Source organism: Physcomitrium patens, chromosome 25, assembly GCF_059467195.1.
Source record: "Physcomitrium patens ecotype Gransden chromosome 25, ASM5946719v1, whole genome shotgun sequence".
NCBI lineage: Eukaryota > Viridiplantae > Streptophyta > Bryopsida > Funariales > Funariaceae > Physcomitrium > Physcomitrium patens.
This window is the reverse complement of record NC_143434.1, coordinates 9,704,533-9,727,202: the sequence shown is the minus strand read 5'-3', so window position 1 is coordinate 9,727,202 and position 22,670 is coordinate 9,704,533. Positions and strand designations below refer to the sequence as shown.

Genomic DNA, 22,670 nt, shown 5'->3' with positions numbered 1-22,670 from the left:
ATGTATTAGAGTCACATGGCATTTAGTTGACTATTAATCTAGTTTATATATTAATTTAATGTGACTCATATAATAGTGGTTTATGCATCAAATTACACCGTCTAGATATATTATTGAGAATATACCTCTATTAGTGACTTTCAAACAAAAAAAATAGAGATTGGACAATATATTCACCAACTCCATAATTCTCCAACCTTTGTAGATGCTACGGCCTATGGAGCTTATATCCATTAGTCTTGTTGGATTTAGACTAACTTTGTTTTATTTCATGAGTTCATAGCAATACTTTCTAAAATCAAACAATCCATTAGATATTAAAATATCAAATGATGTCATGATATATTAGATAATCATCAAATTTTTTTAATTGTATCTAAAGATGATGAGCCTCCTCTTACCTTGGTAAATAAGGTGAAGGCATATTGTAGCATATTTTGTTTTGAATTGGTAAATAAGGTGAAGGCATATTGTAGGTGAATTGGTGAATAATATGCCTTCACCTTATTTACCAATTGCCTTCACCTTATTTACCAATATGCTACAATATGAGCTAAATGTAATATATGAGCTAAATGTAATATTACAATTGTTTTGCCTTTAGCTTCAAGGACCTTAAAAGCTATTGAAATAAAATCTATTTATATTCAATTGAAAGATGATCATCTAATCTTCTAAGTACCTTATAAACTTATTGTCTTAGAAAAAATTAATATAAAAACTCTTTGTTATGAATCATTGGCTACAAGCTTAATTGAGCTTTTCAATCACAAGTATACTTATGCTACAATTATGCTTTCTAAGAAGAGTGTTTTTGGCAATTAAATGGAGAAGGTGATGTATAGATATTACCATCCTATTAATTGCAAGACCAAGTTGGATTGGTACCCCATACCAATGCTAGAAGAGATATTTAATGTATTAGGATACTCTTAAATATTTAGCACTTTGGACTGGCAATTTGGTGATCATTGGTTCCCATTACTTATAGAAGACTAGGTGAAGACAACATTTTGAAGAGTTAATTAAAATAGTAAGGATCAATTCTATTACTTAAAGTTTCTTCTATTTGGTCTCAAGAATGCACTAGCTCAATTTTAGATGGAAATAGATTAAATGTTGATTAGCTAATAATTTACTAAATATTACATTGATAATATTATCTTTTTTTAGAAGTAGTCTACAAGATCATGTGAGACATTTGCAATTAGTGTTTCAGCAATTAGGACAATGGAAATTGTACTTGGATTATAGCAAGTGTAAATTCTTCTACAAACAATTACTACACTTAAACCACATGATTGTTTTAGGAGGTCTTGGCATGCAACATGTAAAAGTAGATGCTTTATAGAGGATCATGGCACCAATAAAAAATTCATGACTTTGAGATTTTTTTAGCTTGAATTTTTATTATTTTCGATTGTCAATAATTTCAGCTTCATTGCAAAGTCTGTAATTATTTTCACAAGCAATGATTAGCCATAGACTTGGAGTTGTGATCAATAACAAGCATTTGACGTGTTAATGCAAAAATTGGATTTAACCTCTATGCTCCAATGCCTAAATGCTACTAGATTTTTCCAATTATACATAGATTGAAAAAAACAAAACAAAACAAAAACAAAACAAAAAAACAAAACAAAACAAAAAACAAAACAAAACAAAACAAAACAAAACAAACAAACAAACAAAAAAGATTTGAAACAATCTTAATTTAGAAGGATGATGTAGGGCAAAACTCCAAGTAGTTAGAAATGTATAGGAGAACCTTGCAACCTTGCACAAGCTTCAAGAAGGGCATTTCCTTCAACTAGCTTTGCTATAGAGCAAGATAGGATTAATTGCCAAGTAATAAGGTTCTATTGGGCAAATAATTTGTCATTTCATATGTGGTAAGATGGACCTAGACACATAGTTCTAATGCCAAAACAAAGAGCTTCTTTAGTGTGGCAAGTGTATGCAAAGCTTAGACAGTTTGAGGTGCACATGATACATTCTATGTTGCACATCTAATATTGGTGGATTGACATATATAAATAGGTTGCCACATACGTTTTTGAGTGGGGAGTGTGCCATTGAGGTGAAGTCAAATTTTAATATTTTATATAATAATAATGTTACTATAATTAATATTAACAATTATATGATAAAAACAAATTATTAATCAAATTTATCTTTATAAGTTTTTAGAAAATATTAAATATGTATTAAATACATTTAGGCAAATTTTGAATGTTCTATAATTTCATTTCTTTGTACACCATCATATTTAAAGTAAGGATTAAATATAAAACTAGTATTTGATGAGTCTCTTTTTAAATGCATTTGAGCATGAATTATAATATTTTTGCAAGCATAATATATATATATATATATATATATATATTTGAATGTGATTTTTTTGTTTTCAAAAATTATTTGTGAACATGTACTAAGTCACATTTTATCTTTCACATACATACATACATACATACATATATATATATATATTTATATATGTGAATATTCCTAGGTGCATAAAGTATTTTTTGAAGAGCACAGCTCAATATTTTTGCAATTACAATAAGCACATGCCCATCATTATTTGTAACAGGAAACAAAATATAACCTAATGCAACTAATAAAGAAAGTCGTACTATTTTAGTATCTTACTAAGTGAATATGATTGTTGGTTGTGCCAATAATTCGAGTAATGTTGCATCAATAAATTTTCACAGCAGGATTGTTGTTACTTTTACAGTTGAATTACAAATTTTCTCCTTTTATAATTTTATCCATGGACAAACACTTTTAAACATAAGCAAATATAACACTATACCAAATTAGAAAAGACCAATCCATCATGACTGAATGATATCTCAATTTAAAAGAATGTGTGGTTTCAAAAGAATAAAGAATGGAATAAAAATAAAATTAAGTTTTAGTTAATCTCGTCAAATTGTCATCGACATGACTTAGTGTATAATACACAGGTTAATAGCCTAATTGCAAAAGAAGGATTAAAAATTTAGAAAGGAACCTAAACAAAATCTCCACAATGCACACGAGTACAGTATCCTGTTCAGACCAGAATATGGAAGAGAATCGTCCACAGTGAACATCACGTTTAATAGGAACATGCTAAGAATTCAAAGCAGCTTTATTAATCTTGCTGAAGGCGAACCACTCTTTTTGAGATCATCCAGCGACATGTCATACCTCAGCAAATCGTTATATCTGGATAAAATTAGACGGTATGGAAACGAGAAATGTACCTGGGCAAGAATTAATTCTTATTTTCTACAAGTTCGAGTTAAGGAAAAGTTCCAAATCTTGCCAATACAAGGTGCTGAAATACTAAGCGTCATGTCCAGGAGGATCACGGCCATGATTACGAAAAGGTTCTAATACTTTTGACTTTAATTACAAATGCCGAACAGGATACTAACCCTAATACAACTAGGATATCATATAAAAAAAACCTCTTTCGTTTTAATACTTATCATAGAAGCAGAACAATTGATTCAACAAAAACCCCTCCTGTGCTGAGAGTTATACCGAGTCTAACAGGTACTGTCCATGTAGTCAACAAGAATATCCCGGATCGTTCCTCTATCTGGTAATGTAGCTCCAGCACCATAAATTGGGGCCATCCCATCCTCGTACTTCCCTGGATTGTCTCTTACCTGTAATTACAAGCATTGGAATCACTTTTTTTAGAAAAAAATCTGTAAGTCAAAATGTTGGTAAAGAAACAATGGTTCCTTCTCTCATTCATGAACTTACAACAATGAGCATCGATACTAAAAAAGAATCTAATAATACTACTCCCAATGAGGACCTTGAACTAATGGAATAGGTTCAGTGCAAAGAAATTAAGAAACAGAATCAATACAACAAGTAGTATGAACAACACTATATTTGAAAACCAACGGTAACCTCTTGTCCTAGTAATGATCAGATGTTGATATTGGGAAAGTATTTAAGCGATCCGGATACTCACATATTTCACGGCGGCTTTTAAGTCGTCCAGAAACTTATCCACAACATCTACATGTTGGAGGGTAACACAAATGTGTACACTGCAAATGACCACCACAGCTTTAAATCATTATACTGGATATGAACGACGGCATTGGTTTCAGTCAAAAGCATGTTAACAAGCTATCCAAAAGATCCAAATGTCGATTGTTTCTAAGAATTTACCTGCTTGGTTTATGCAAGGCATTAAGACTCCAGCCCTTTTCTGCCATTGCCTCGTTGACTTTATAAATATTCAGTTCTTTTGAAGCAAATGCGACAACAGTCATATCAGGCTTTCCAAGAACGTAGAGCCCTTCGATGTCAGGAATCCTGCAAACCAATTCAAAAGTAATTAAGAACATAGCTCAACGGCAGTAATATTCTGAACTATTTCCTATTACATACTTGAATCTATCAGTTGAATGTCATAAGGACAAAGCTTTCCAAAGTACCCCAGTTTAATATTTCTCGCAGCTTCCATCAACTTCCTCGTTATCTGTGTATACCCTGTTAAAAAAATAAATTAATCATGATGTGACTAATGCTCACAAGAAAGTATTTCAGAGTCTTTTCCATGACTGAACCAGAATAATGCACACCATATTGAATATTCTCACTACATCAAATAACTCATGCAAATAATTGTCAACAATCAGTACATGCGATTGAGACATACCACTTTCCCCCAGAGACATCATAGAGGCCCAAGCTGCTGCAATTAAAGCACCCGCTCTACTTCCAGCCATTGAAGGGGACACATACAATCCTCCCGACCATTCCGTAACTGTTTCATACGATGGATTAGATAGAGCAACATTACCTCATTTAAGATCAAGAGTGAACAGGAACTCAAGAAAATCATAGAAAGACTTCAGAAAACTATGGAGACACTAATGTGAATGCATGAGTCTATGCGTATGTTGTGCTGCTAAAAAAAAGTAAAAAACCCAGAATGAATTCGAAACAAAAGCCATACAGAAAGTGACAACTCACCAGCTACAAATTGATACTGTTCCAACCATACAATTCCTCAGCACATAAATTACAAACCCACAAAATCTTAGTCCAAAATTCAAGCTTTAAAAACTAGTAAATACAGTAGCACAAGATGTCCCAGAATCCACAGCAAAGTCAAGGGGTAGAAGCATTGACCAGAGGAATGTAAGGAGATCCACTAAGATCCCATATTGAGGACAAGGACATCAACCACTTCGAGAACACGTTAAAGCATGCAGGCTAAAAATACCGGTAGGAGTAAACAAAGTTATTGAATTAGAATCTAATTTATTATTTGTCAAAAAATACAAGATGTGTCCGACCTTTCGAAGTTCATGATTGCGGTAAAGCACAACACTCGTGCCTTTGGGGCCCAACCCATATTTGTGTACATCCACTGAAATGGACGTTACTCCAGCTACTCGAAAATCAAAAGGTGGAATTGGGTACCTGTAAAAGGAGTAAATCAGTCAAAATATTAGTATAGGTGGAACAAGATATACAAGATACCAAATTGAGGGTAATGCATAAAATTTATATTTCCTTTACGAAACAAACTAAATAATATGCTACAGAATCAAGATCCAGCCCACAAAAGTGAGCTTAAAAGGGCTAGTTAATTGATCACAAAACCCAAGAGACGGTCCTTACCCAAGCTTCTTGGCAAAGGGCAGTACAAAACCTCCAAGACACAGGTCGACATGTAGACAAATATTGTATTGTAAAGCAAGCGCTGATAGTTCCTGCAAATCCCCGCCACCTAATCAAAACTATATCACAATTTCCAGCTACAAAGATTGAGCTCAGCATGTCCAAGAGAAATATGTCGGCTACTTCTCAGGATATTCCATGAGTTCCACGAAGGCAAATATCACGTTGCGTATACAGACAGTACTAAAACCATCCAGAGAATTGTGTACAATTGTTATGTTAAGTTAACAAAAACACTAGAGGTGACTTGCATAAACCTTTTTCATGTCTGTACAAGCCATTAAAGACGCTTAATGAAACTAAAGACGCCATTCAAGAAGATCTGAAACGTGTATTAGTTCACGGGTAGGGATACCTCAATGGGATCAATCACTCCATGCGGAAATCCTGGAGAGGAGGCCACTAACTGCAACAACCCAATATGTACGTATTCCTCATGTCCCATAGAAAAATAATACCAATATACCATGCCCATGATAATACATTTGATCACATTAAAATTTCAGTTTTCGTGATAAACGATAATAGAAAATATCATATCAAAAATGAAATGAAATAGCAAAATTGGTTGCACTCTTCAAGTAACAAGGAGGCATGAAATTATACTTAAGTGGTGAATAAAAAGGTAAATAAATAAATAGCTTCATACTGGCTGTAGTTAATTGATGCGGTGACATGTACTAGGGAGAATGTACCATAATTGTATTTTTGTTGATGAGGCGTTTCATGGCCTTCACATCAGCTCGCAGGTCATCTGCCACTGGAGCGCGTCGCAGTTTTATCTGGAAATATTGAGCCGCCTTATCATAGGCAGAATGTGCACTTTCAGCAATAATCCTACCACACAAGACCCAGGCATACCAATTTTAAGTCTGTTACACCCAATTTGCACACATACAGATGAATGAAACCAAAATCAAATCGTATTATCACTCTGGGTAGCATTGAAGGCAATGACTTACATCTCTGGAGCTGTGATTCCACGTGAGGCCTTCATATAATCGCGGGTGGTTTTCACAGCCATCAGAATACTTTCTGTACCGCCAGATGTCATATTACCACAGACCATCCCTCCAGAAGCTTGTAGTTTACTCCCAAGAAAGGATGCTGTCATGTTTACCACCTCTGACTCAAAACGAGGAATACTTGGCCACACATCTGGATGCAAAGGATTTGTATGCGCAAACCTGAAATTAAAGAATAAAGTCAGTATTAAATCTCCTATTCGGCTATGAGACTAGAAAACCTAGACTAGGCACCTCTAAGATTTACATCCAAATGAATGCTACACAATGCGAAGCTCCAAATGTAAAAAATAACAGGTATTTGTTGCGAATACCTTGAGGCATTCAACAGGAAATCAAGCATGTGATACGATGCACGGAAAGTGTCTTTCAAGATACTAGATGACGTACATGCAATAAGCCTCGTTTACAAGGCGAAAATGACCTTCTGTCTCCGTCCCACCAATATATCTGCCAAAACAAAGAACGGTCATGAGCTTGAAAGTCTGCTCTCTGGATACTTTGCAATTAGATCCTCCTCACTCGTTACTTTCAAAAGAAGACCTGCCAATTCGTTTCGATCATATCCTGCAGCGCACTGGTGCATTAAAACTGAATGCGTGGAAAATACCTACACTGCTCCAGAACAACGGCCTTCCCAAGGTTTATCCTGCTTTTTAATTTCCAGCATACGCTCGATTACTTGAGGTCCCAAACCTTGCTTGGGAAGTTCGGTAGCCCAAAGTTCCTTTCCCTTGGTCCCAGATGTCAGCTTATCCATTACCTGCAACGCGGAATGAAATCCAGAATATAAACAAAGTTGAACCTCTAAGCATTCCTATCGTATAACAATCCATTGAAAATATGAGATATGAACATAGTGTAAGCCCATTCAGAGTAGCACTTTGATCACCTTAATGGTGCTGCATATGAATGAGACCTAGCAAACGAAAAACTTCACTCTATCAAACTGCTTATCTTGTCTTAGGAATCACCCCAATTTGAACCAACAAATTTCTGTTGGAAGAAACTGTAATAGTACAAATGATACTTAGTTTCACACACCTTCTTTTGTTCTTTATTCAAGTACTTAGCTCCACCAGGTAAAAGCCTGCCAAACGGTCTCGACAAATGACCCCAGTCAAAAGGACATCCTCTAACCACTTAAGATTAACTATGCCTAACCCAAATGCTGATACATTTAGTGAAAATACAGACTGACAGAAACTTCATAAGGGCATTTCAGCAAACAACCGTGACTGTACATCATTTTATGACAGGGAAGTCCCTAAAAGACAGCTTTGGAAGTTGACGTCGCCATAGCAGGGAACTTGCTACTTTGGAATACATACAGCCTTCAAATCCTGAAAGCCACCTTCTAATCCTGTATGTTTACCACTAAGAATACATAATATCTTTAGGAAGAACACGACTCACCTGATAAGTTTAACAGCTAAGGACGAAATCGAACCAATAAATCCTGCGAAAGGGAGCTTTTCGTTACTAAAAATAAATAAAAATAAATTACAAATTAGCACGAATACAACACGAGAGTGACTACAGAAACAGAGTCTCCCACACATTCCGTGTACAACAACCCAACGCAACATAACAAAACCAGAAAAATTCACACAAACTGTTCCTGATAAGACTGTCGCATTGATTTCGAGACGCAGCACTGGCACATCTGAATCCCGAGAAAACTATTACATAAATTTATGAACTAACAAAACAACCGGATCTAGAAAATTATGTAAACGGTCCACTAAACTCAAATCCATAAATCAATCCACACACGCCGATTCCATCAAAATCACAACATCCACCCCTACCCCACGCCCACACACAAGCAACATCACAATTTCACCTTTCTCGCTGAAGCTACCGTAGACAGCACCCAAAGTCGAGCTTGTCACCGAGAGCGCGATCCACGTAGCCACGGACGCCAATACCAGCAGGACAGGCTCATACTGCGACAAGGAGACATTCAAGCTACGCCGCAGCCCCTGGAAACTGAAATTCAAGCTCTCCGTCGCCATTCTGTCAATCCACCCCCCAAATTCTAACTCACACTCAAAACAAAGCAAAGCCCGCGTGCACTCCTCTATACCCTTGGGTCCGAATACTCACAACCCACCAAAATCTGAACCGCTCACTGCGTGAAAATTGCAGCAGCGACAGCATTCACGGAGAGAAAGGGTGCCGGAGTTGGGTTTCGAAGACAGGGGACCGAGGGAGACACCTGATCAATGGGTGACGACGCAGGAGTAGCCATGCGCCGGAAAGCGTAACGTGCTCCGAAAAGCAAAGGAGCCTCCTCCTCAGTGTGGCTTGCGTAACCGCCGGTGCACCTTGTGTTTGGATCCGCCTCGCAGACCGGTGGCCGTGGAAAAACCGCCTCCCCTGACCGCGAATTAGGGCGCTTGTCCGTGGGAACATGGGGACACATGTAAGTATGTAAAAAAATAAAAATAAATAAATAAATAAATAAATAAAGGAGGCGCCATCACAATAAGTGCATCGCTATTACAAAAAATAAGGAAAATGAAGTTTTATATAAGAAACTCTACATCTATCTATATATATATATATATATAGATAGATAGATAATGAATTTTTAGATTGACCCAAGCATTTACTAAATTTATGCACCCATCATCATTGGTTGAGGATACAACCATTTTATTTTTTATTGGTTTTTGATCAATACAGATCAGGAAATGGAAATTTTTTTGATGATGGTTGGGATGGGTGGGTGGGTTGATTTAGTGAATACTTAGGTCAATTTAAAAATTCCCAATGTATGTATACATTTTTTATTTTCTAAATATACGTGTGATTGTAGTTGTGAGTTTGTAAATAGTTGTCTTTTTCTTTGTTGTAGAGCATGCTTGATCATTAAAATGCATTTTGGATGAAGATTTTGATATACAAGTTAATTTTATAAACATTATTCAGGTTGTCAATAAAAAATATTGTTGATTTTTTTCTTTTTTCATCCTTGTCTTCTTGATAGATATATAAATGTCTTGTGTGTATAATTCTTTATCTACCTAGATGTATTAAATGTAGTAAATTAAATTTTGAAATGGATGTTGTCTTAAAGTAATATTATTTTTGTTGATACATTATTTTTAATCTTTTCAGATAATAATTAATTCTATATGACACAAATACAAGTGTCCATAAAAATGACATTTATTTCTTGTAATCTTCTCTCTATTCCTTGCTATACACATTGTCTAAAATAATTTCAAAAATGTTTCACAAATTCTTAAATATTTTAAGATTCATTGTTGACGATTGTACAAGCCATTATAATATGATGCTTGAAAATCATCCTTGGATGATTCTATTGAGAAAACAAAAAAAAATCCATGCATATATTTACCTCTATTTCTTAAATAAATCTACAAAAAAATAATTCATGTTTTGTTAGTAAAAAATTGGTATTTTTGGCAATAATAATAAAAAATAAATTTTCATACTAATCTTCTTCATTATTATGTAACAATTAATGATTAAAAATTTTAATCCATCTTGATTTCAACAATTGTTATTCAAATTTTATTTTTAAGAGTGATGTTATTTTATCATTTTTTACAAATGTCTTAAAAAAAAAAAAAAAAAAAAAAAAAAAATTACAATATATTTGGCTCAACAGAAAACAATGTTATATTTTTTCATTATAAAGAAACATAGCTAGATAAAGATATTAATTCAAATATAGTTAGTTTAATTTCTATAAGTATTAGGTATTTTAAAAAGAATAAATGGAAGACTGTAAAAAAAAAAAAAACAAAAAAAACAAAAAAAAAAAACAAAACAAAACAAAACAAACAAACAAACAAACAAACAAATAAATAAATAAATAAATAAATAAATAAATCATTTTTTTAATTCCTTTTTGTAAAATGATATTTTTTTATGGTTATTGAAAATATTCATTTGCCTCATTTAAATAGACATGAGTAGAAGTCAATAGTTATAAGCATACTTCCTTGAAAATAAATATTTTAATACTCATGAAAAATAAAAGGAGCTTATTAAAAAAAAATTAAAAAGTTTGGTTCCAAAAGCATCATTCGGTGCGCCATATGGCTATAAACATGGTTTCTTTCTTCTTACTTTTTTTCTTTTTTCTTTTTTATTCTCATAACTAAAATAAATAAATATATAAGAGTTCTACAACCAATGCACTTGGCTAAGAAGCATTGTAGTGTTATCAACAGTTTACTGTAACCTTCATATCAGTTAGTACATGTAGAGTGCAAAAAAACATTATATATATATATATATATATATATATATACATGTGTGTGTGTGTGTATATATATATGTATATCCTAAACTAGCTTCTAGACATTTTTTTGAAACCTTGTTTTATTTTTAAGAATCTCAAGATTTTTTAAAGATAAAAACAAGTCCTCTAATATTTTATTTTTTAGATATAAATATAAAAATATACATATATCTTCATGTTTATTTATAATTTTTAATAGTAATAAAACACAATTGTTTTTTGAAGCAAGAAACAACAAATACAATTAGAAATTTAATAGGATTATGTACTTCTATGTTTCTATGATTATATACAAGTATATCTATGGAAAAGATTTTTGTAGACAACGCCCCTTAAAATATACATATATATATATATGTATATATATGCACATTGATGATATACTAGACATTTTTATAAAGGGAACACCCACACAATTTGGTGTTTGATCTATTTAGAAATTATTAAGACTGTATTCTTGACAATTTTTGAGGATTTTGCAGCTCCAATATTCAAACACGAGGGGAAAAAATGAATTTCTCTAAAACAAATTGTTTTTAATTTCCACAATTTATGATGAATTGTGATGTCTTGTGATGATGACAAGAAACATTGATGACTTTCACTCACAAACTTTGTCAACAACCACAACAAATATCAAGAGTGACAAATAATAAAGGTATGAAGATGGTGCAAGTTTCTTAAACTACTTCAAAGAATTCTATTGTATATTATTGAACACATGTAGTGACATTTGTATAAAATACCATATTAAAAATGTTTTTTAAAAAAAATATTTTAAACCACTAACATTTGACTGAGAAAATTAAATTTGTTGGGAAATGCATAATTAATATTTTAATTTTTATTCAAGAAGATGTATACTTGCCCTTAATATTTTCTTAACTTTGTATCAACAATCGTAAATTTTAGTAATTTACATTCAAAAGCAGTAGACACAAAAGTTGATATTATATATTTTTTAAATCATCCAAGATAAAAAGTATGTCATTTATAAAAGATACTCCGGTTATAGCGTAATTAGCTCATGAATTATCACGAGTGTTTGCATCATTCAAGAACAGTTTATCGAACAGGCAGCTTTAACTTTTCAGAGCACGTGTGAAACTACAAAAGATTGGATAGGTCATGATGATTGGGACTGAGCTCCATTCACACGGTTACAGAACTGACTAAGCATCTGCACACGCAAGCAGTAAGAAACAAGTCAGAGAAAAGCAGGCAACCATTAGGTTTTTCTCACCTGATCCTTTGAAGGAATCTTTTTCATAAAATAGGTGAGTGTCATAACCCTGCAGTGACCTAAACTTGTTGGACCATTCTAGCCTTACCGGACCTAGTCTAATCTAACAAATATCGACCTTATCTGAAAGAATGTTATAAAATTTTATCCTAATTGAATCTTATGCTGGCCGTTACCACTGCCCTTCGAAAACAAAAGGGGCAGTACAGGTCACGCAAGTATAGTGCTTGCGTGAGGAAATGATATATCATGCGTGCCTTAGGCAGGAATTCAGGCAAAAATCAAATTCTGTACATCAATGTGTGAATGATGTCAAAAGACACAGCAACTGACAATGTTCTACTCTCCGCCTTCCCATCGTACATGTAACAGCTCTAAAAATCCTTCACAAATGCAGAGAAGTTAGGAGGATTCAAAGCCTGTGCTTGATTTAATGGCATGCCGCAACTTCTCCCTCAAAGTGCTCACTCTCCTGTAAAATGGCAGCTGAGGGCAGAAACGAGAACAAAAATTATTAAATAATTCAGATTCTTCAGCAATTTCGCAAAACCTCCTAGTTTCCATGACATCTTACAGCAGCTGAGGCCTTCCTTAGGCTAAGACTTTCAGATTCTCTGCTAAATAAATTTGACAATGGGCACGTTGTTATGTCTAGCAGTGAACAAAAGAAAAGTTCCTCGAGTATTGTTGGTCGCATTCTGTCTGAAAAAGACACATAAAGTTACGATGTAAAACAAAATCTTAAAACGTACCCTCAAAGTGTTGTAGCAAGTAGAAGCAGATGGTAACCAATCCACATCTTGCCCACCGATCGCAGCCCACATTGATGACTCACATGTTACCTGCAAACGTTGGATTTCATTAAGCCGAGACTAGCACAAAAAAGAACAGATAAATTTATCAGCATCAGTATTAAAACTCTGAGAAAAGACGTTTTCAAAGCAAATAAATATCGTGAGACTACAGAATATACTGCTGAAAGCAAGTCCGAAACGGTTCCTTCAACAAAATGATACTTAGGAACAGCGTAGTTTACTCTGTGTATAGTGAAGGCAGGTTGTAGATACTTGAATCCAAGAAGAGGGGCTCTAGAACAGCTGGTAACGAATTTCAAAAGAGCACATCTTTCCTCCTTCTCAAACCCTCGTAACACCTGTACAATGCAAATACACAACCTTCATATAAGAAACGGGTAGTAAATTACATCAATTTGCATCAAGTTTGTGCACATGTGTGTGTGTGTATATATATATATATATATATATATGTGTGTGTGTGTGTGTGTGAGTGTATGTGTAAAGATCACGTGCTGTGTCATAGCAAAATACATACCTCCCAGAACATTTTAATGGTTCGACTACTGTCAGTGTAGCCACCAGTGTAACGAGTGCGAAGGCGCAAGTCATCCACGTCAAAATCATGGTCACTGCCTGACAGCAGCTATGCTAGCCCCCCCGGTACAAACCACTGTTGTCAGCATAAACACTTAAAAAGTTCTTCAGAAACTTTTTGTTGCAAAGAAGAGAACTTAAACCCCAATAAGCTGAACTGATAACAACCTCCGCAGTTGCGTTCAATTCATACTCCAGGAAAGTAATAAAAAACACATAAATAATAGCTTGATCGAGCACTACTCAATTCCAACAGAAAATAGTCGTACTGTGTGGCACGTACTTCTATGAAAAACAACTATTGGGAGTGATATGCTCTAGACTAGATATGAGACATAAGGAATCACTGATCTCACCTGATTGAATTCCTTGGCACTGAAAAGACCAAGCCATTGTGGATCAATAATGTCTGCCATGCCTTTCGCAAATGCAGTAACCAACGGTCTCATCTACATCAAAAAAATAATCATCAACACCAACACTCTTTAAGCTAACCTGAGAACCCAAACAGTAGAGAAAACATAAGTAATTGGGACCAAGAGTTCGATTCAAAGTCCAAACTTGGAAATTTATAGAAGTATCAAAGCACGCAGAGATTAAGGTATTCTTGAGCTTTACTCTCAAGAATGCAGAAGTCAAGACTGTACATGCATGATACCTGCCGATTAAGCTTGTAGTCAGCCACGGCATGAACATACTGCAACTTATTCTCATTTGTCACTTGGATATCTGCACCACCAGGTCGTAACTCCACAGTAGAATGCTCACCAGACAGTTCTTGTGCCACTGTGAAGTTTAAAGATAGGTCCCGAGCATCTGCCTTGGAATGCTGCAACCATATAATCGAGCAAGTGAGCAGATCTCAAAAAAAAGGGTTGGAAGAAACTTAATTTGAACTAAAAGCTACAAGCGCTATGGATGGTCGAAGTAAAGCCAGACGGACCTAACCAATGATAAAATATATAAACATTGTGAACGTCGACACATACACGACTTTACACAATATGGAGCATTATAAAAGAAACTTACTTTGAGATTAACAAGGTTTCGGTGAAGCTCTGCATCTATACTTCGGAGATCATCTAGAAAACAACACCGACCAAGGAGCTTCGAGAGGAAAAGTGGTGAGAAGGAGTATTCTAACAAAATTTCTTCATATAACGCTTTTCCCACAATACGTCCTAGAAACTCCAGCATTGGCAATCCATGGCCAACAGTTCCAGCAGCAGCGTGAGGACAAAGAAAGCCTTCTGTCCCTATTTGAACAAAAAGTCCGTATCTGCATGCAATACAAAGTTCAAGGAATAAATGCATGCCAACACGAGAAGAAGTTGCTGAAACATACGAAAAAGTACACTAGAACACCAATTTAAACAACAGAAGAACCTAGCCAATGTTACATGAGCTCATACCCGGGATCAAAAGCTTCCTTCGCAAGATCAGTGAGGAAATCCTTGGAGAAGCCACCATGCTCCAGACCTGTCTCCCTAAGACCAAGCTCGTCCACGAAGGAAACATTTACAGAGGACTTCAACTTCGATCCCAATCCATTCAATTGAGCATATCCGTCCTCAACAATATGATCCCGTCTCACAGCTATCTCGATGATTCCTGGCTCTGAACTAATAACCTCTCCACCCATCTTTAGCAGCTTATCGCTCCGCAAAAACTCACGGAATATGTGTATCCTGGAATACAACAAATCTATAAATAAGGAGAATGTGTGACTTAATTTGAACAACAGTCAGAAGGTAAATTTTGTGGAAAATCATTCAAAAGACTATGTTAGTTAAAGAAAGGACTCAGAAACATAATCGTACAATGTGGACAGTGGAACCTCACTGCGAATCACGTCAAGCAGCAAGATTGTGACATGGATTATTTATACAATACTCAGGCTTATTCTGACAACAGAACAAGATGAGATGAATTGAGGCAGTCAAACAGCACTACCTTTCTTCAAATGGAAGTACGTGAGGAATTGCCCTCAGAATAGCCCCTAAAGCAGGTGTCTGCGACGAGTCACCAGTCTTTTCTAGGGCTACCGCAACTTCATGTGCTCTAGCTGCTGCAGCAATAGGAGGCCGTAGAGCTCTCGCTGGAGCAAGCCAAAAGCCTGCAGGGCAGAAGCTACGCCGACAATCTCGCTCGTACAGTGATCTCAGACACTTAATTGCTACACTCATAAGCAGAGAATTTCTCCGTTTAAAAGTAGATAAAAACCCGTAGTACACCATAGTATTAAGCACGGCTGAAATCACTCTTTGTTGCTCCAATGTGAATGGTTCCTGTGCAAAACCACCCATCAGAGACGATTATCAAAAAACAACGGGAAGATAAAAGGAGACGCAATAAAAGCAAGTTAAAAACTGAATGGTCAAAATGAAAATAGTATTAGAAAGTAGAATCATACACTCTACGATTAAAAGGAATTAATATAGGCAAACAGTACAACAATTAAACTGATCATAATGCCACACTCTCCAACCTCACCTGATGTTCATAGAACTCTTCATCATCCAGAACAACAAGTACATGGGAATACGCTGCACAAAACAGCAAAAGCACAGGTAAGACGTCCTCTGGTACACCTTCTGGACCCTTTTTAGCAATATCCATTTCCGTCGTCCGAGGTGCCACGTCAACTTCTGTCTCCATATCCCTTTCAATCGAACACAGTTTTGTCAAGTGACAGAATGACAACTTCCGGAAAAGGAATTGCGGATTATAATGTTCTGGATTCGGTATTTTCACCTGGTTTATGTAATAATAGCAGTAAACTTGATACAATTTCAGTTCAGACAGCTAACTACTTAGAACCTCAACTCAAAGTTCAGATTCGTAATGGGGGCGCTTCAACTAAACCCTCTTTATCACCACCACTCCCACTCCACCCAATACGCCATAAAGGAGATCCGTGGTCATAGAATTCAGAAAACATGCTGGGGAACTGAAGTCTACGCAATATACGATATAAAAGTTTATAGTGACGATCAAGTTGAAAAGAATTTCACGAATTGGAGTTTTGGACATGTCGAGAGTAATCATCAAAGTACCTTATTGCTTCCAGTATGTCGAGAGGTCTGCATGGTTCCCTGCATGCACGATTAGGTGTCCTCGAATCCCTCCATCTGATAACATCAACTGATCGCCTAGCGGGCTCCAGATCACCGTATCTGTTAGCTCTATTACCTCCACTACCCCACCGAATGTCAACTGACCTGCTTGCTTCTGTACGGCCGTGTAAAGCTCTTCTTCCTAGACCGGCACCCTGCCTTGTCACAACCTGAGGTGACTCCCAAAATCTGCTTGTGTCGGCACGATCACTAATAACATCTGATCTCCAAACGCGATCGTCCCTTAATGTAGGACCTAAATGGTCAATTGTCATTCTTGGAGTATCAGAAATTGGTCGCCCAACAGGAGAGCGCCGCGGAGTGGACCTCAATCGATCCACTGACCTTCTTGGGGGTAGAAAAAATGGTTCAGGTGTCCTAGTCGACGAAACTCCGCCAACGGACATTCTTCCAGGTAAAAACCTTTCAGGAGTCCTGGACGAGCTCAAGTCCCTTCCTGAAGAATTATTGTCTACAATAAAAGAGTTATTACTCCCAGCAAAACATGCAGATTTTGATTTAGTTTTCAAACCCAAGGCAGCAGCAAGCCGACTCCCTGCACATCTTTTCCTTGAATTATTGACATACTTATCGGGTTTTACTGGTTGGATTTCAACACATTGCTTAATACTAGGTTCTCCTTGAAAGTAATCTAAGTTCAAAAGGTGGGCTAGGTCTGGTGAGGTTTGAATCCAATCCCAAAATTGGAGAAGCAGCCCAGGAGTGAAGGCAAGAAGGTTCAGAATTGGCAACGCCCCTCCAAAGGGATTCAGCACTGCAAATACTGACAGCAAATTGGAATATAATTTTGCTACGTCTGATTGACTGAAGAGCTTTTTAGTAGTACTCTTAGGCGATCGTTTAGCAGCTAGAAACATCATGGGAGCAGAATCATTCAGTGCTGCTTCGTTCATGAGTTGAAGAAGATGCCATTCCTTGTGCAGAGGTCTTAAGTTCTCAACAAGCAACTGGAAAATGACTGTCTCACGAGTTTTGGAAGTCTCATTCCTGAAAGAACAAAAGAAGTCCAAGCCATACAACCCACGTTGTTAATCTATAGACTACAGGGAGATAGGATTGATTTCAGATAGATCAATTGCAAAACTTCGAAAACAAGAGTACATCAAAAATTAGATTTCACTGAGACACGCAATGGACCATTCATTTGCAAAAGATAATTACCCAATCCCAATGATCTTTGACCCTTGCACACTCCTATCGTCTTCTCCCTCCCCTGCAATCTTTTCAGCCTTTTTACGTTTCTGTATGGTCTCGATCCACGGGTTTAAGTCCTCTAAAAGACAACACAGTGCTTGGACATATTCTTGGCATACCAAACCATTCACAAACTGGGAATTTTTTTCCAGAGTATGGGAAGCAAGGCACACGATATTGGACAAAGCCCAAGCTGAAAGTGGTACACCGGCCAAATTACGATCGACCTTTCCTTGTTGAGAGGGAATCGAAGGTAACGCTGAGGAAGTTCTAGCCATTTGAAGCAGATTTCTAATAGGCACCTGCATTAGGTCAAATTTGAGGGGAGAGATAAGTAACATCCGCAGGATACACCCAAACCTCAAGCTACTAGCAAAGAACTGGAGGAAAGTTTCCTAAAAATATCTTCACTGTAGAAGGCCTGAGAGAACCTGTTTTACCGTGCTTTCCAGTGAAAAAGTTCCGAACACTGTACAACATTGTCAGATGAAACTAACGACAGAACACCCACCCCAAAAGACCGCAGGCATGGAGACAGAGCTGTGGGATGTTGCAAAGCTGGGAGCAATGGCGGAGGTAGACGCTGAGGTAGAAAAGGAATAGTGAGAATGTGCGCAGAAAACTGTGCTGCTGCCATCGTTGATGCAAGTTTGTAGTCCTTGACATCTTGCAATGCTTCGCGGTCTGAGTCTTTGTTACACTCTTCAGCTAGTATTAGCAGGGGTCTTAAAGTGATAGTAATTATGCTGGCCGTGATTATAAATTTGTCTTTCTTACCACGGGGACGGGGATTCTCATCCATAATGCCTGGAACAGGAAAATTGGCCAATATGTATGATCGAACAGCCAAGAAGAGACCACCGTTGCCATTTGCTAGCCATTCCAGCAGGTCTAGCGCAACAAGTTTCGCCTTTCCCTTCCTGACTTCCTGCCTTGGCTCATCAAAGCACTTCCATGTACTACTGTCTGTTAATGCAATGGTAACTCGCATTGCCAATCCAGCCAAATTGGAGGCCTCTAACGTCATACAGTTTTTATCCATCCCATTTGGTTCTGATTCACGTGATCCAATTCCCTCCTTTTCTAAGGCAGCGCAAGCAAGCCTCAGCAGTTGCCGGGCTTGATACATCCATTTGAACATTTTGTCCGGAAATCCAACAGATAAATCGCAGTAGTTGTAATGCATATCTGAAAACAAATTATTTTCGCCACAATCCAACAGAGTAAGCCTGCCCGTGCTTCTTCTTCAATTTCGAATAAGACAATAAAGTAGCACATCCAATCCTATACAACTTGTTACGAAAAACCACATTGTCACATTTATTTTTGACCTTAGTCGAAAAACAACAGATTACAAGAGTATGAAAATCAACAACCAGTGCGAGTCTGAGAAAAGAAAATGGCTACTCTTCGACGACAGAAATCGATGGAACTACAATTTCATATCAAATCAATTCACAATGAAGAAGAAAAAGGTTGACCTTCTCCTGACCTTCAATTGGGCACCAGTTTGAAACCTAACAAAGAACGTCCTCTTGAGAACGACCCATACACACCTGGATTGTGGATGCTCTGCAACAGTATTCGAAAACAAATCGCGAGACGACCCATATTTTCAGCCCGCTCATGAGTCTGATTCGAATCGAAACAACTTGAATGTCGCAGGATCATGAAAAGTGGGCGCAACAAATTATTGGAGATTGTGGCAGCAGAAAACATAGTTTGGTTTTCACCAAATCGTGTTAAAAATTGCTCGTCCCACTCAGCGCGGGCTTGAGCGGCAGCCTGTCTTGCAACTGTACGACCTCTCCACACCCTCTGCAATTCAGATTAAGAGAGATAAGTCTTCCCAAATAGACCCCGCTTGCGCACAACATAAAAGAGCGGCGTTTCTCGTGCACCTGAATGGCAAGCATTACCTGAATAAGCAAGGCGGAGGTAGCAGCTTGCTTGCCAAGTGAACGAATAACTCTTTCTTGCGCCACTCGAGACGCCAACTCATCTCGAGTTAGCTCCTTCACATTGGCGCCTCCAAGAGATAGCTGATAGAATCGCAATTAAGGTGAAGAACGTCAGAACTCTTGGCAAGTACCAACTCTTCATTTGACATATAATCTCAAGCACCTTTAATGCCACAGTAAGGCAATATCGACATTACTGACGTTCTCATGAGCATGTTACTGCAACCAAGAGCTGAGGAAACAATCTGCGAACACTTGGCTCAACCGAAGTGACGGAATCAGTTGTCAAGAATGAAGGACCGAGAATCAAAGCTACATACTGAGCGTAACTACAGAAGGACGATCAGCACGAGAGTGCCACTCCTGTGTGCATTGCAGAACGAAACCGAACAAGAGCAGCAACTTGACATATTGCAAGGTCGTGATCGGCCGAGAAATGAATGCTTCAAGAGGAGGGAACGAGAGAAAGAGAAGAGAAGGGGAAAAAAAAAAGACAAAGCAAACAAACAAAAACGAGGGGAGGCAAAAATTACTGCTTTGGGAACTAGATTTCAGTGCGGAATTCAGAGAAAGAAGGTTCACCTGGCCTCCTCTCGCCACGCTTGGAACGTTCTGCGTCGTTCCCATTATCATATTCTCGTCTTCATGCGCCTCATGACCCGAAAGGAACTCAAAGCAGACCAACTCCACGACGTCTTGGCAACCAGCCACTTTTGTCAACGTAGAATGAAGAGAAGCCACAGGGGGTAATCCCGGAAGGGCCAGAGCTGAAAGCACTCAAAAATACCGAGGGTTCACGCTGAGGCCACCGTGTATCCCGAAAGAATATATCGTCGGTACTCCACATTTATAAAACCTGAATGAAGACAATCCACGATGCGAAGACTCAGCAGGATCTCTCAGAAAGAAGTTTTCCTCCACTTCACAACTCTTCACTGCCGACGGAATGCAAAATCTGGTTACAAACTAACTAAAGCTCTACTTCGAATCCAGAGTCGATGATGAACCAGAATGCTAACACTGACGCACACGTCCGACCAGCTCAAGCACTCAAACTTCCGTGCTCCACACAATTCTGACAAACATCCTCCCAAACACCACTCTCCACTACAAAGAGACGGTTCAGCGCCATCGCATGTTCCCCGAGCCTTCGAAACTTCACAAAGCACAAGATGACAAAAAATTCAACTAATCGAATAACAGTGCAATGTAGCGCACGAACTCCACGTCTCTGTTGACCAACGAATCATCATCATGCTCGGCGCAAGAGATCACAGCCAAGATTCCAAAGTCACGCAGATTGATGAGCAACCACAAACGATTACACAAGATCGGCGCACCTCACAGAAGAACACCACCTTCTTACACTTCAATGCAACAACTGAAGTGGTCACGCAGTGCAACACCACGCTGGCGCGATTCTCACTTCGCCAAGTTCAACAGGCGCTTTGCAATTGCAGGGTCACAGTCCAGAGAATCGCAATTTCCACCTGATTCTCCGACTCGTGATGTAGACAGTGTGTCTCGAGGACAAGCACACGCGACGCAACGCAGCTCCAACATGGACAACTCTTGCCAGAGCGGAACCGAAAACACATGAAGTCACGAAGCCCCCTGAACGCAACGCGCGCTCGTCTTTTACGCTCCCCCGTAAAGATAAGACAGATCCACGGCTCCGTGAAGGCCGATCCCGAAGCTCGGAGAAAGACGACAGTGGAAGATGATTTCTTTTACGCACGGCGCGTGTGATGTCCGGACCCGTCAAAATTGGAATGGACGAATCGGAGTCGAGGTGATGCGACGGCTTCCATCGAGAGAGAGTGGGACCCTGGCCCCGCTCGGCCCCTGACGAACGACAAATCACGGACGGCGCTGGTCGTGAAACGGCCGTCCATTCACAGCGCCGACGAACCGATATACTCCGTCGTTTGAAAACGTCGACGAGGTATCGAAACCGTGTTCCAACACGGTTAATTGTTTTCCCTTCTTTCTATCAACTCTCCAGTTTGACTTTAAATTGCATGTGGGGTGAATGACTTGGATATAAACCAATTTGTGTAGAATATGTATATATATATATATATATATACATGTTAATACCCATGTACATATATTTGCATAGAGACAAAAAGATGAAAGGTTAGATTATGGAATGGCAAGCATTGACTTCACGTGTGAAAAAAACAGGTCCAAACCAAAGTGGGTGAATTCAAAAAACATCCTTTTAATGATGGGAACCTTGTTGGGTACCCAAAGGTGGCAACTTGAGGTACACCAAAGGATGATCACAGTTTTCCATTTCTCAAAGGATGTTGACTGTTCCCATACAATGAACCCACATTTTGATGGACTATTTGGCAGTGAGGCTGTGATTCTCACTGTAGAATTTTGGCTGGGCTCTTTTATGACCCAGTCCTTAACCAAGAGTTGACAACCAGCCAATTCCTTCTTTCTTCTTCATTTGTGGTATCAGACAAAAAGTATGCCTCTATTTCCATGGTTCTTTTTTGGTGATTAGTTTTGAAAAAGCCAACTCCAGCAATAAAGCGCATCATCAAAACAAAAGTCTTTTTCCCTCATTGCTTGCCTAAAGTTGGTGGCAATGGTTTTCTTTTAGGGTTTGGGTATCGTAGCCGATGAGAGTCTTTTATTGGTCTCCTGCCCTCAAACAGTGTAGATTTTGTTACAGTCCTCCAAACATAGGGCACTCTGTGTTTTGAATGCAATA

The 22,670-nt window shown here is 37.8% G+C and overlaps 2 protein-coding genes across 4 annotated transcripts; both read right to left on the bottom strand.

Moving 5' to 3' along the window:
- Positions 1 to 3,105: 3,105 nt before the first annotated feature.
- LOC112277495 (sphingosine-1-phosphate lyase) lies at positions 3,106 to 9,100 on the bottom strand. Its single transcript, XM_024509915.3, has 17 exons — positions 8,956 to 9,100; positions 8,581 to 8,753; positions 8,151 to 8,193; positions 7,779 to 7,824; positions 7,349 to 7,497; positions 7,125 to 7,184; positions 6,672 to 6,896; positions 6,405 to 6,546; positions 6,065 to 6,115; positions 5,650 to 5,741; positions 5,322 to 5,448; positions 4,996 to 5,011; positions 4,679 to 4,786; positions 4,455 to 4,509; positions 4,186 to 4,332; positions 3,983 to 4,061; positions 3,106 to 3,665 (listed from the first exon to the last, which is right to left on the bottom strand). The coding sequence occupies exons 2-17, from the start codon at positions 8,750 to 8,752 to the stop codon at positions 3,543 to 3,545; spliced, it is 1,635 nt and encodes a 544-aa protein (XP_024365683.1). The 5' UTR covers position 8,753; positions 8,956 to 9,100; the 3' UTR covers positions 3,106 to 3,542.
- A 3,123-nt stretch (positions 9,101 to 12,223) lies between these two features.
- On the bottom strand, positions 12,224 to 21,497 carry LOC112277547 (E3 ubiquitin-protein ligase UPL7). Of its 3 annotated transcripts, none has more exons than XR_002968420.3 (17): positions 21,283 to 21,494; positions 20,525 to 20,798; positions 19,901 to 20,023; positions 19,538 to 19,799; positions 18,493 to 19,169; positions 17,949 to 18,283; positions 16,707 to 17,774; positions 16,144 to 16,312; positions 15,604 to 15,938; positions 15,063 to 15,338; positions 14,680 to 14,929; positions 14,309 to 14,479; positions 14,007 to 14,099; positions 13,592 to 13,704; positions 13,296 to 13,412; positions 13,012 to 13,101; positions 12,224 to 12,745 (listed from the first exon to the last, which is right to left on the bottom strand). XR_002968420.3 is itself a non-coding variant. In XM_024510012.3 (17 exons), exons 2-17 carry the CDS (start codon positions 20,573 to 20,575, stop codon positions 12,662 to 12,664), a joined length of 4,209 nt encoding a protein of 1,402 aa, XP_024365780.1. In that variant the 5' UTR covers positions 20,576 to 20,798; positions 21,283 to 21,497; the 3' UTR covers positions 12,224 to 12,661. The 3 variants fall into 3 exon arrangements, 1 of the variants encoding a protein (XP_024365780.1); XM_024510012.3 differs by having other exon boundaries at positions 13,592 to 13,699; positions 21,283 to 21,497; XR_002968421.3 differs by lacking the exons at positions 12,224 to 12,745; positions 13,012 to 13,101; positions 21,283 to 21,494 and having other exon boundaries at positions 13,329 to 13,412; positions 14,298 to 14,479.
- Positions 21,498 to 22,670: the final 1,173 nt, after the last annotated feature.

Coding starts and splice junctions, on each gene's coding strand:
- LOC112277495 (XM_024509915.3), bottom strand. CDS start 8,752: ATGGCGACGGAGAGCTTGAATTTCAGTTTCCAGGGGCTGCGGCGTAGC. Junction 7,498..7,778: donor TGAATAAAGAACAAAAGAAG/GTGTGTGAAACT, acceptor TCCGCGTTGCAG/GTAATGGATAAGCTGACATC. Junction 6,116..6,404: donor TCAACAAAAATACAATTATG/GTACATTCTCCC, acceptor GGGTTGTTGCAG/TTAGTGGCCTCCTCTCCAGG.
- LOC112277547 (XM_024510012.3), bottom strand. CDS start 20,575: ATGATAATGGGAACGACGCAGAACGTTCCAAGCGTGGCGAGAGGAGGC. Junction 19,170..19,537: donor GCAGAGCATCCACAATCCAG/GTGTGTATGGGT, acceptor ATTTGTTTTCAG/ATATGCATTACAACTACTGC. Junction 18,284..18,492: donor CATGCCTGCGGTCTTTTGGG/GTGGGTGTTCTG, acceptor GACCTAATGCAG/GTGCCTATTAGAAATCTGCT.